The 14,308-nt window shown below is 34.3% G+C and overlaps 1 protein-coding gene across 5 annotated transcripts in view; it reads left to right on the plus strand.

Annotated features, from left to right (window-relative positions):
- ERC1 (ELKS/RAB6-interacting/CAST family member 1) overlaps positions 1–14,308 on the plus strand; it is an 805,513-nt gene that overhangs the window by 701,097 nt on the left and 90,108 nt on the right. For 4 of the 5 annotated variants that reach the window (XM_037845053.1, XM_037845055.1, XM_037845056.1 and 1 more), the window contains one exon: positions 6,533–6,631. In XM_037845053.1, the coding sequence (XP_037700981.1) occupies positions 6,533–6,631 (99 nt within the window). Of the gene's footprint in view, positions 1–6,532; positions 6,632–8,118; positions 8,186–14,308 lie in introns of those variants that run through there. The other variant, XM_037845058.1, reaches the window with a different exon arrangement.

The raw sequence follows: 14,308 nt of genomic DNA on the forward strand, positions 1-14,308 counted from the left end.
ATAGATTGAAAAAATACAAAATTGAGCTATAGGCTTTTGTTTTTTTAAGTTCAGCCAATACTCTTTAAAATGTAAGCTCTATGAGGGCAAGGACTTTGTTCATTTATTGCAGGGCTTAGAGAAATATCAGGCACCTAATATTTGTTGAATAAATGAATATACTATTTTTGGTAAATATACCTAAAATAAAATGATACAGAAAGAATGAAGGTTAAATGATTTAAAAAAAAGTTACGCAGGGCAGACACCAATAAAGTTCTATGATTATAAGACAAGAGGCTTTAAGGCAGAAAAACGTTATTAAGTATGAAAATAGTCATTATGCAATAATAAGACAAATAATTCTCCTGAATGACATAACATTCCTAAAGCTGTATGAAACTAAATATGTAGCCTAAAAGAGAAAATTTATAAGTTCGTGATCATATTGGGAAATTCAACCCTTCTCTCTCAGTAATTTATCAGATCAAACAGATTAAATGCATCACTAAAATATATAAAATCTTTGAAAGACACAATTAATGGTCCTAGTTTCTGCTGTGTAGAGAGTCCTGTACCCAACAATTAGAAAATATACATTTTTAGCAAGCACACATGAAACATTTATAAAAGTGTTCCCATACTAGGCCTTAGATAAAGTCCCACAAAGACATACAAATTTATATTCTTTGGATCAAGTTATCTGAATATAATGCAGTAAAATTAGAAATCAGTAGTAAAAACGACTTCTAACTTAACTCCATACATTTGAAAATTTTAAAGCTCATCTTTAAATAATCATGATTCAAAGTATAAATCCTAATGGAAACTGCAAAATATTTAGAAGAACAGGGAAAACACTACACTTTAAAATTTGTAGAAGATTCCAACAAAAGAGAAAGTTACAGATCAAAACGCCTTTAGAATATAGATTAAAAAGTTCTCAACAAAATAGTAGCAAGTTGAATCCAACAGCACATGAAAAGGATTATATACCATGACCAAGTGGGATTATCCCAGAAATGCAAAGGTGGTTGAACATAGAAAACAAATCAGTGTAATATACTACATTAATAGAATGCAGGAGTAAAATCCATATGATCATCTCAATTGATGCACAAAAGACATTTGATGAAATCCAGCACCTTTCTTCACAAAAACCCTCAGGAAACTAGGAATAGAAGGAATTGTTCTCAGTATGATAAAGGGCGTTTTTATGAAAAATCCACATCTAACCTCCCACTCAGTGGAGGATGATTAAAGCTTTCTCTTAAGATCAGAAACAAGCCAGAGATGTCTGCTGTCACCATTGCTGTTCAATATTGTACTAGAAATTCTAGCCAGAGCTATTAGCCAAGAAAAAGAAATAAAAGGAATCCAAATTGAAAAGGAAGAAATAAAATTATGACTATTTGCAGATGATGTGATCCTATATATATAAAATCTCAAATAATCTAGTAGAAAGTTACTAGAGCTAACAAACAAATTCAGCAAAAACAAAGAATACAATATCAAGGAATGAATTTAACCAAAGATGTAAAGGACTTGCATGCAGAAAAGTATAAAGCATTACTGAAAGATATTAAAGAAGACCTAAATAAATGGAAAAGCATTCCTTTCTCATGGATTGGAAGACTACATATTGTTAAGATGTCAATAGTACCCAAAATGATTTACAAATTCAATACTATCACAATAAAAATTCCAACATTCCTTTTTGCAGAAATGGAATCGCTAATCATCAAATTCATATGAAAGGACAAGGAGCCCCTAATAGCCAAAACCATCTTGAAAATGAACAAAGTTAGAGGACTCATAATCCCAATTTCAAAATTTATGACAAAGCTACAGTAATCAAAACAGTGTCATACTTATACAAAGAAAGAAATATAGACCAATGGAATTGAATTGAGATTTCAGAAATAAACCCTTACATTTCTAGACAGTTAATTTTTGACAAAGAAGCCAAGTCCACTCAATGGGGAAGAATTACGTCTTCAACAATTGGTGCTGGGAATACCAGATGTTCACAGGCAAAAGAATGAAGGTGAACCTCTACCTCACACCATATATTAAAAATTAACTTAAAGTCTATCAAAGACCAAAATAAAAGAATTTAAAACTATGAAACTATTAGAAGAAAATACTGGAGAATATTCAGGACCTTGTGTTAGAAAATGGAGTCTGAGACTTATACCAAAAGCACAAGCAACAACAACAACAAAAATAGATAAGATGGACCTTTTGAAATTTTAAAACTTTTGGTCATCAAAGAACATTATCAAGAAAATGAAAAGACAACCTACAGAATGGGAAAAAATTCTTGTAAACTGTAAATCTGATAGTGGTTTAATATCCAGAATATATGAAGAATTCTTACAACCCAGCAACAAAAAGGACAGTCAACCTAATTAATGGACCAAAAACTTGAATAGACATTTCTTCAGATGCAATTGTTTTCTACATTTCCTTTCAAATTTTTCATTGCTGGTCTATAGAAACGTCACTGATTATTGTGTATTGGTCTCTTTCCTGAATTCATTCATTAGCTCTAGTAGCTTTCTTGTAGGTTCTTCAAGATTTTCTATTTATAGGATCATCTCTGCAGATAGGGGAAGTTTGGTTTCTTCCTTTCCAATTTGAATGCCTTTTATTTCTTTTTCTTGCCTAATTACTCTGGCTGACTAGAACTTGTAGTACAGTGTTGAATAGCAGTGGTGAATGTGGGCATCCTTGTCATGTTCCTGATCTTAGGGGAAAGCTTTTACCATTGAGTATGATGGTATGGTGCTAGTGGGTTTTTCATATATACCCCTTATCATGCTGAGAAAGTTTTCTTCTATTCCTAGTTTTCTGAGTGTTTTTATCAAGGGGTGCTGAATAGTATCAAATGCATTTTCTGCGTCAATTGAGAATATCGTGTATTTTTATCCCTCATTTTGTTAATGTGGTACATTACGTTAATTGCTTTTCTTGTGTGAACCACCTTTGCATTCCTGGGATAAATCCCACTTGGTCATGGGTTACAATCCTTTGAATGTGCTGTCGGATTTGGGTTCCTAGTATTTTGTTGTGGCTCAGATTCTTATGATTTCATTTTTCTTGGTGACTAATAGAAAGTGTTTGCAAGGATAGTACGTTTCAAGTTTTCATCACTAAACTAAAAATATTAATCAGAACCAAAATTAAACTACCAAACTGATTCATTTTTAAAAAAATCTATATAAGACAACTTTTCCATTAAAGATCTTAAACTGCAGTAGATGATAGCTGATGAGCCACTTTTCACATAGTTACTTCTTCTAATCTTGTTGCCGTCCCCTTTCTACCCACTGCTTCATATGAGTTCTTCCCAGTGCTGTTTAACCAGTCAATGGAGAAGGAACTTTCCCAGCTAAAAAGACAATCTTTACTCAAGTGTGTATGAGAAGACAAAATAAACACATAGAACAACTCAAGAATAATATCTAGTTTATATTTTTTATGGAATAAAATATAAAATAAAAAGCACTTTGTTGAGGTTTTTGTTCAACTTGAATATTAAGCTTATACCAACACTGAATCTGACCCATGTAACTTGAACTGATAAGGATTATGCTTTTTTTTTCATTTTACCTATCAAATACCAATATAACAAATTAAAATTTAATTAAAATTCACTATAATAAAGTTATTTCCAAGGTTTAAAAAATGTATACTGCAATAATTTAGATATTTTCTTAAAGATAATTATAATTGGAAAAACCCAAATTAGTAAGATAAAAATTTATTTATGATTTGTTTTTTAAAATATCTCAGAAGCTCTAATACTTATTTCTAAAACTTATTTAATAAGGTAGTTTAATATCATTATCAGAAACTGAAAAGCAAAGATTAGTGAATCACCAGATAATGCCAATTGGAATTCAAACTTCTTTTAATATCTGGATTTGAATAAGTAACCTATACTATTTCATAGCTTTATTAAATATTTTCTATGAAATACAGTTTCTGTTACATCTCATTTTAGGCATTAACATTTTAGTCTTAAAAGAAAAGATAACAAAATAAGCAATGAGCTCCTTTTCCTCTGGGAGGGTGTGTAAACCTATGTACATAGATATGCATTTATAGCTAAAGAAGTTTATTTCAGCAAATTTCTACTTCTTCCCTCTTTTCTTTCATCTTTTCTTTTTCCTTTATCCCTTCCTTCAGGCAGTCTTATTCTTTATCCCATTGGGTGCCCAAGAGATAGAGCATTTGGATGTCATGTACCTTCCATATCAGTAAAATATGTCTTTTAGAAATGGAGACATAAGTTCTTATGACTATTTCTTCATTCAGTTACATGGATCAAATAAGCAACCTTTGGTCTTATCTGTTTACTCTGGTCAGTTCCTTTGGGGAGGCTTACATAATCATTCCTAAGAAGTTCTTGAAGTACTTTCTATCTTGAAAATGGATTTGTATGTGCTGTATTAGAATTTCTTTTAAGTTTTTAAACTTATTCTAGATATCAGTTATTAAAGATGAAGCATCTTTTTTTCTAAGAAAATAACCAGCCAAAATACACTTTCCCCCGCATTCCTATTACAGTCTACATGGAGAGGTTTCTTAACCAAATGAATGATGTGCAGATGTTTTGCACACATTCTGGATATGCCCCTCTGCACTTTCCTCTGTCCTTCCCCCTTTCCCAAAAACTGCTTCGCAGAAAACTTTCTGTTTGTCATGCAAAACCACGTAACATAAGTAAAATTGCCCTGTATTTTCAAGGTCACTGTAGGTCATCCCAGAAAAGAGAAATTTGATATCACAGACTATTTTTTACTATTTTCTTTGCTTTCATTGTATACTGGAGGAACTGGCTTTAAAATGTGCATATAAATTAAGTGAAAATGGAAAGAGCCTAAATGCTCAACTGTATGGGAATCATTAAACACATCTTTTCAGTTGAATGCTGTGCAGCCAGTTAAAATGATATATTAGAATAATATTTAATTAATGAGAAAAATGTTCATCATGATGATAGCTAAACTTTACTGCGCATTGATTTTGTTTCAGGCACCTTTCTAAGTGCTTTGCTCATATTAACTTTGTTGGCTAATCCTCACAATAGCCCTCTGTGGAGAAACTATTGTTATCACCATTTTAAAGATAAGGAAACTGAGTCTCAGACCATTTAAGTACCTTACCCAAGATTAGATAATTGATAAAAGTCAGAGGTAGAGTTTACATCCAAGGCACTTTGGCTCCAGAACATTTGCTATAAGGCATCATTTAATGAAAAAATACCCCAGAAAATCCCTATGAAGTTTTTTTATGAAACTAGACAAAATATATAAATTCATCTGTAAATAAAATATGGTAAAGGTAGCAAGTCAACGTTTGTAAAAGTAGAATTGGTAAGGAAGAGGGACAGCATGTCCTACCAGATATTAAAATATTACCATAAGTTATACTAATTTAAAAGTATCATATTGTAGCAGAAATAGGTGACTAGATAGAAGAGCATGCCACTTTGTTCATGGGGAAGAGACTGAATGGATACACCTAAATATTAACAGTAATTATCACTAATTAGAGAGATTACAGGTGGTTCTTTTCTTTTTTTATTTTGTACTTTATTTTTCAACTTATCTACAATAAACATTTTAAAATCATACAGTATTAGCAAATTTATTTTTGATGCACATACTTAAGGCTTTAGCAATTATTTTATTAGTGCAACATATTTTGCCATTTGATTTCATGCATCGTATACCCTGCATGTTCTGAATTGCTTCCCTGCAGAGTGAATTCTCTAACATTTGCAAATTTTATTCATTTATTCTGGGCTTAAATTGACCAGTCACACAAGATCACCAGTCTTGTCCTCCTTTTTAGTAAACATGGAGAAAAGGCAATGAAATAATAACCCTCTTTTGGCCTAGAGTTGAGGAGCAGGATTTCAGAAACTTTGACTTAATTTCAAAACCTGAATTGTTTATTGATGGGGTAAAGAAAAGCTTTTGAATGTTATATATGGAGGTACTTTCTGTCTAATCACCTTCCTTAAATGTATTTTAAGTTGTAATTATTTTTCAATTGATTCTCTTGGATTTTCTAGATGTATAATCCTTTCATTTACAAATAATAATAACTTTCCTCCCAGTATTTATGGTATATGTTTTATAGCATCCAAAATATGGAATACTGTGCAGTTGTTTAAAAGGATGAGTAGATTCTTATATAGTAACGTGGAAAGATGGCTCCTGTATACCATAAAGTGAAAAAATAAAGTTACAGAATGTTATGTGTATAATCCAGTCTTTACTAAAAACGAAACAACAACAGACAAGCATTGCATAAAGTGCTTAATTTGGGGAAATAGACCCTCCTACAAATTCCTGTACCAGATTAGGTGCCTAAACTTTTTTTCCCCCAATAACCACAGACATCCTTTGTTTCATTTATTTTGTTGCCAACATGATTAATTTTATCCTTTCTTATGAAATTCTTAAGCCACTTGTAACTTTACAGTATATCATGGAAATTCTATTTAAATTTTACCTTATGAATCATTTCCTCTTAGACACAAAATCGAATGAAGCTAATGGCCGACAATTACGAGGATGACCACTTCAAATCCTCCCATTCCAATCAAACCAACCATAAACCCTCCCCAGACCAGGTAAGACTGCTTTTGAATGTTTTATAAAAACCAGTATGCTTTCTTTTTAAATATTTTCATGTATTTTTTACCAGCATGTTGCAAATTCTGGGGTATAAGATATATTCTAACATCAAGTTAGACAAATAAAAATAGGTAATCTAAGTTTCTGAAAACTCCTTCACCCTTTTTTTAAAAAAACACAGATTCAATTTCTATATAGGAAGGTGGTGATTTTGAATAAGCAAATATTCCAGAAATTGGGGTTCAATGAAGAATATTTGAATTAGAGTGAGAAAAAATTTTAACTTTCTCAGAGTTACATACTAGTTTTTAGCTATCCTACTTCCTTATCAAAGAAATAATGCCTTATTAGAAAAACAAGGCTCTTGCTCTGTTACCTCAATGAAGCACAACTGAATGTAGAGTTAACGTGCAATTTTTTAAATCTCTGCTCATTCCCTCTTAAAACTGAAGATTGAAATTCAGTAACTTCACTCCATTTCTTTGATGACTCTCCTCCAGCATATGTGATTCTCAAGGAAAATTGTAGCCGTCAACTTCTCATCAGTGCAAAAGAGAAATTGATGGGTCTGAAGGGAATCATATCCAACTCGTTTCTGGAAGAAGGAAACTCTCCCAGGATCTTGAAAGTGATGGATGCGAGAGAGTAGTGAACAGATTACCTCATATCCCATTGCCAAAAATCAGATATCAACATCTCCATCACACCCAGTTTTAAGATATATGGTTGAGACAAAAAAAATATTAATAAAGTAATTACATCCATATGACTAAAAAGTCCAGGAAAACTACCCTGCTAAACATCTCCACTAAATGACAGCTATAGCATTGTCTTAAGAGAAGCAGCAGAAATTTTGCAGATGAAAGCAGCAGTAATATTCAAATTGCAGATTTTTCTAAGATTCAGAAGATATAATCCTACTGTGATGACATTTACTAAATCAGTTCAGACATGCCTTATATTTTAGAGGGAAAACAGTACCAATCTTTAATGTAGACAAAATGGTGTCAGCAATCTTTCCCTGCCAAGAAATCACTGCTTTCTCCTCCTGCTTCCTGATTCCTGGGATTAAATTTATGCCAGGGTAAATAAGATGCATATCAGATCCTTTCCTTAGCAGGTTTTGATAATAGATGGAAGGAACTGGATGCCAAAGAGTAGGGGGAGGCAAGCAGATGGGGAAAGGTTGAAGAAAAGGTAAAACATGAAGAAAAGCCTCCAACTTAACCATTTTGCCCAGATCCAGCCCTGAGATAGAGAACACATCTTAGAAGGGTTGGAAGAGTAGAACTGTAATGGCAAACTAAAATGCTAATTTTAGTAGTTTAGGAAATTGGAATTCAATATAAAAAGAGCCAAGAAATTAAAAGACCATTTTCTTCTACTACATTATGCTTATGTCTTTGTTTTGAATACTAACCAACTCTTTTTCATTCCCATGCTGCTCTGGGGCATTGTTCCTTTGTCATCTCTCTCCCAATAGGATGAGGAGGAGGGTATATGGGCATAGCCAATCAGATGCTCTTAGTTCAGCCATTTTGTTCAGAACGGTGAGAAACAGCTTTCCTTAATTACTACAGAAATGTTTTTTTGGTTTGTTTGTTTCCTTTTCTCACCCTCCCCCCCAATCACTCTCACTTATTATTTCTCTGTAATTCATGAAATCCCTTGCTGTGCTTCCTTTTTTTTTTTTCTGTTTCACATGATTTTTGTGTGTGTTGCTGTGCTTCTGACATAGTGGGGTTTGGATTTTATGGCTTTTTTTCTTGTGGGTTAATAGTCACTTTTATCATTTCTTTTATGCATTTTTGGGAGAACTTCCAGGGCATATAACTAAATTTCTCTTTGTGATTTATTAATAAATTACCCTATATAGGGTGATTTTACAGTGTCCTGGTAAGTTTTATAATAATTTACGTCAGACTGAGAACAGAAAATTCATCAAATACTCTGTTATTGGTCTAGGTTTAAGATATGCTTTTTATGATAATTATAAATATATATAGTCTTTTTTTTTTTTAATCGAAACTGAACTGTGGACTAAAACTTCCTTTTATTTCTATCTGTAGAAGAATGCTCTAAATTCTCAGGGTCAGTAAGTCTTATGGAATGTCTTCCTAGGACATCCTCTAGAGATATGAAATTGCTCTCAAACTATTCCTAAAAATGAAGAGGAGCAAAGAAGTAAAGACTTTTTTAAAACTCACTGTAAAGAATTCTTTTTCCCTCTCTTTCATGGATTGCTGCTGTGTTAAATCGTTGCCAGGACACTGTCTAGGTTCTCTTTTCCAGGCCAATTGGCTGGAAAATGTAGTCCAGCTGTGGCAGTATCTCTCTTTGATCTGATGCCCTGGAGGTTTGACTAAGGAAATCCTTTTCTTAGAAAAAATAATAATTATGATTAATAAGTTCACACATATTGGTGGCCCTGCCTTCCCGGGATTCACTGCCCATGCTTATTGGTGATCTCATTCTTTTGGAGTCAGTTCTCCCTGAAATGTCTGTGTCTTGGTGTTAAACTGCTTAAAGTGATGAGAACATATGTAGACCTCCCACTAGTGAACACAGCCAAGAAGGATGATGAGGTAAGTTGTGGAAAGAGGCGTACACTGTAAAGATGGGACGCTTCCCAAATGACTTTATCCTAAGGGCGTGAAGAAGGTGAAATGTGCAATACCAACCCAAAAGACCTTCATGTTAGAATGCTGCATGCCAGAGAGAGCTAAAGTTGAGAAAATTACTGTTCTGTACACTCCAAGGGTAGATATTTGTCATCACGAAGCATGTGGGAGCCATACAGTAGTTGAATGTAGTTCACTAGTCTCTTAGAAATAAACCTGTTTCTGCCTTGTCTGTTTTGGCAGAGCATAGGAGCTTTTTAGCATGCCTCAGCAGGAAGCACCCCACTCCCCACCAATACATGAACGGGGTTGCATTTTAGTTGCAAACCCTTTTTCTTGCCAATAAGAAGAAACATTTAGTCTTCTGAGAAACAAGACCCATAGGTAACATCACCAGGACACTGAGAAATGAGCAAACCCTCCCATAGACTTGTTCCTGATGTCTCCGTTTTCCTTACTCTCCTACCATATTGAATATCAGAGCAAGAGTTCAAATGCCATTGATTTTGCTTTTTCTAGTTATTGCACTGTTGAGCTCACTGCACTAAATATGAATTCTTTTGGTTTAACACAATACAATTACAATTACCTGACCATAGCTGGAGTTTTTATAATATGGTATTTCAAACTTTCTAAAGTGTGCTACAAATTTCATTGTATCATAAAGGTTTTACCTCAGGAAATGTATGAGTGACCCTTCAGGCATTGCGGAAGTCTTTATTTCCTATCCAGTTTCCTTCAGCTTTTTTGCCTTGCTAATTCTACAGAGAACAGATTTCATAACAGAATTTCAGACTTTTGAAATTTACGCTAACAACTTAAGACCGTAGATAAAACTTTGCATCTAAAACATTTTATAAGACACGAGTATATACCAGCAAAAAATTATGAGGTATAATCAAATACTTAGAGAGGAAGAAGTTCATAGAAGTATAAAGCTGAAAGGGTTTGGGGATTAGGCCATTCCATGAGAGGTGGTAGAGCGTAGTGGTTAAGAGTGTAGACTCTGGAGCTTGAAAGCCTACATTGAAGTCCTAACAGCACCACTTATTAGCTCGTGACCTTGGATAAGTTATTTAAACTCTCTGTGCTTCATCTTTAAAGTGGAGGTTATTGTGCGATGTAGATGAGTTAGGTGAGGCAGTGTAGCTTGGACTCTGGATCTAGACTGCACAGCTTTTGAGTCTAGGCTCCTCCACTTAAGCTGTAACCTTGGGAAAGTAACTTAAACTGTCTGAACCCCAGTTTCTTTATCTATAAAATGGGATTACTGATACTACTTACTTCATAGGGTTGTGGGAAATATTAGGTAAATTAATCACTGTGAAGTGCTTTGAACAGTGCCTTTCACACAGCAAATACTCTAAGTATGTGCTGTTTTTATTATTTTTGCCAATGTCATCATTAACTTAGATCATCTCTGAGAAATAGTAAGCTTCCAATACATGTTAGTATTATCATCAGTATCATCATCTAATCCTCTGCTCTCATTTTATAGGTTAGAGTGCAAAACAAAGATTTGGAAATTGTGACTTTAAGGTCCCTTGGCATTTCTCTGATCTGGAAAGGACTAGTAGTTCAGAGTGAAAGAGATATCCAAGACATAGTAATGATTACATATCCCTTTTCATCACCAACAGTTTAATCTCCTGTATGTTGAGGAATTTTTTTTTTCTTGAGAAAGCATCTTGAACTTTATAAAGAAATTAACTATGAAATAAATTTGTTTAGTGAAATTTAGTTACTGCAAAAATCTGCTGTCAGGCAATCCTCCTAACACATGGAGAATGCATGAAGCAAGGATTACCTCCACATATAAAATATCCATATGAAGTATAATCAGTTTTCTCTCTCACATTTCTTTCTATTCTTTTCAGAGATTTCTATCAGGTATTCTGAATTCTCTAGCGAAGCAGGATTTAAGCATGATTTGATAATAGTTATGTAACTATTCATCAAGTCAGTTGAATACATTTCTATATTGTAACATGTTTAAATTGCATTGGATCTAATTGCCACTAAATCTGGTTATGTGCATTATTGCTTTCTCATAGAACATCCTCTCTAAATGAGCCTTCCCTGCCACCTTCTATCCCTTTACTCCAAGTTTTCTTCTTTCTTCTTGTTCTCTTACAGTAGAATGAGGACAGGAACTTTAATATGTTTTTTTTTTCCTTGAGAGGAGTATAGTGACTTCAATAATATGTTTAGTTTTGTATTCCCATCACCTAAAACAATGCTAGTATATAGTAGGCCTTCAATAATATATATTGAATGAATGAATGACATTGTGAATTCATGAAATCCAGAGAAGTAAAGTCACTTTGAAACCAAGAACATAGAATTGGCCATTAGCTTTAGTATCAGCATTATTAGTACAATAAAAGGAAGTTTAGAAAGAGGAGATAGTTACAGTGTCCAGAAACAAAAGAACTACAGAGAAATATTAAGAATTTAGATGAAAGTCATAATTAAGTCTTAGAGTCTGGCTCCTATAATCTCAGGTAAATAAAACGGAGTCAAGTATAAATCAGAAATCTTTTCCATTTACTAAATGAGCATTGTTTAGGTAGAAGCTTTCCTTCTAGTAACCTGTGGTTCATATCCATCACAAAGAGCTAGGAGCATAGTAGGTACCGTGACCATGTGTGCTTTCTGGACTGTGCCTGTGGAAGCAGTTTGTAAACTGGTGCCGGACCCTTCAAGTAAAGGATGTACCTGCCAAGAGACTTAGCAGTTGGTCTTGATGTGAGAATATTCCACGGACTAATGTCTGGATATTGTTGCATGCCTATTAGATTAGCACTGTAGCATCCCAGAACAGGATTTGGACCAGTGTGTTAAAGTTTTAAAAAATTAGAGATGATATAAATATTAACACAAGCTTTTAAGACAACTGTCCCTTTCTCTTTTGGCATTTCCCTTTTGTATGTCCTAGTTGAGTTGTCTACATAATCCCCTTATCAGATTGAAACATCCTAAAATTACTCTCATTGCAATATTGCTAAAGTGGAAGTTTCTTAAATCACTAGAGAATGTATCTGTAGAAGGGAGGGGTTAAAATCATCTTGCAGAATTGGACAGGATATGTAATTGGAATATTTTGTCCGTTTGGAAGAAATAGTTGATCCAGTGAGCGTTAGAGCATCCTCACAATAAATACCAGGACCAAATTTTGACATACAACAACAGGCAAAGAAGAATTTGACCCTGTATTTTTAGAAGGGGATCAGAGATATTTTAACAAGAGCCCTCTTTCCTGAAAAGCTTGATGTTTTAGTTTCCTAGGCTGCTTGAACACCATACAGTGGGTTGGCTTAAACAATGGGAATTTATTAGCTTACCATTTTGAGGCTAAAAGGAAGTCCAAATCAGGGCATCATCAAGGCAATGCTTTCTCCCTGAAGACTCTGGCATTCTGGGGCTGGCTACAGGTGATCCTTGGCTCTTCTGTTACATGACAAGGCACATGATAGTGTCTCCAGGTCTCCCTTCTCTTCCAGGTTTGGCTTTGTGCCTCCCGTGGCTTTCTCTCATTTGTGTCTGAATTCATTCCACTTACGAAGGACTCCAGTAATAGGATTAAGACTCATCCTGATTGGGCTGGGCTACACACCTTGACTGAAGTAACCTCATCAAAAAGTCCTATTTGTGATGGGCTTACACCCACAGGAATTGATTATATTTAAGAACATGTTTTTCTGGGGTACATATAGCCTCAAACCCACCTGAAAAGCCAGTAGAATTCAAGAAATAGGAGTATCTTAGCTGCAGAGAAATGGAAAGGAGAAAAAGAGTATTTATTATGGGCCAGACTTTCAATCTGTTATCTCATTTAATTTTCACAACTGCCCTAATAAGAACAAGTTGTTTTCTCCATTTTTATTGAAGGGGGGGGGAACTCTCTTAGAAGTTAATTACCCCCAAATTTTTTTATCCAAGATTACACAGCTACAAATGACATTTAAACCTAGGACTGTCTTCATATTCCATGCTGTTTCCACTATATCACACCAAAAAGAGAAGGAATCTTCCACTTCCCAGTCTAATTCCTTGGACACAGTAAACACTCAGAGAAAGTATTAAGTTGAATTGTATTACTATGTGGGAAAATAATAAAACCACCTTTACCAGAAGGTACCTATGTAGATTTCGGACCTCACTTCACTGATATTTCTATAAATGCAACCAGCCAGGGATGTTGTGAGAAATTTGGAGCCAGAGAGATTAGGGAGGGTTTAGGAGAAGTAGGTCCTGGGAGTTGAGTAAAGTTGGGGTAGAAGGAAAGGGAAAGAAAAGGAATTTTAAATGGGAATCAACAGAAGGGCCCTAAGAATGAGAATATGATGTGTAGGAGCCAGTAAAAGGTGAAGCAAAGGGTGCCTGTGTCCTTTCATTCATCCCAGGGTTATCTCCCACACTTACTTCTCTTGTAGTATAGGGCACTCATAGTTTCAGTAGGCAAACTGCAAACATGAGGGTCTCACAAGAATAGTTACGTCTTAAACTTTACAGAGGATTAAAATAGTAATCGGTACCCTTGGACATTGCCTGAATCACTGTTTTTTTGTTGTTGTTTTTTGTTTTTAATGCAGACAGAACTTTTTTCCTTATTGGGGTTTAATTGCTGTTCACTTACGTCAACCTTATCTTTTTTAAATTCAGTTTTATTGAGATATATTCACATACCATGCAGTCATCCATGGTGTACAATCAGCTGTTCACAGTACTGTCATACAGTTATGCATTCATCACCCAATCTATTTTTGAACTTTTTCTTTATACCAGAAAGAATCGGAATAAGAATAAAAAATAAAAATAAAAAAGAACACCCAAATCACCCCTCCCTAACCCACCCTATTTTTCATTTAGTTCTTGTCCCCATTTATCTACTCATCCATCCATACACTGGATAAAGGGAGTGCGATCCACAGGGTTTTCACAATCACGCTGTCACCCCTTGTAATCTACATTGTTATACAATCATCTTCAAGAGCCAAGACTACTGGGTTGGAGTTTGGTTGTTTCAGGTATTTACTTCTAGCTCTGAAT

Source organism: Choloepus didactylus, chromosome 8 (assembly GCF_015220235.1).
Source record: "Choloepus didactylus isolate mChoDid1 chromosome 8, mChoDid1.pri, whole genome shotgun sequence".
Taxonomy (NCBI): Eukaryota; Metazoa; Chordata; class Mammalia; order Pilosa; family Megalonychidae; genus Choloepus; species Choloepus didactylus.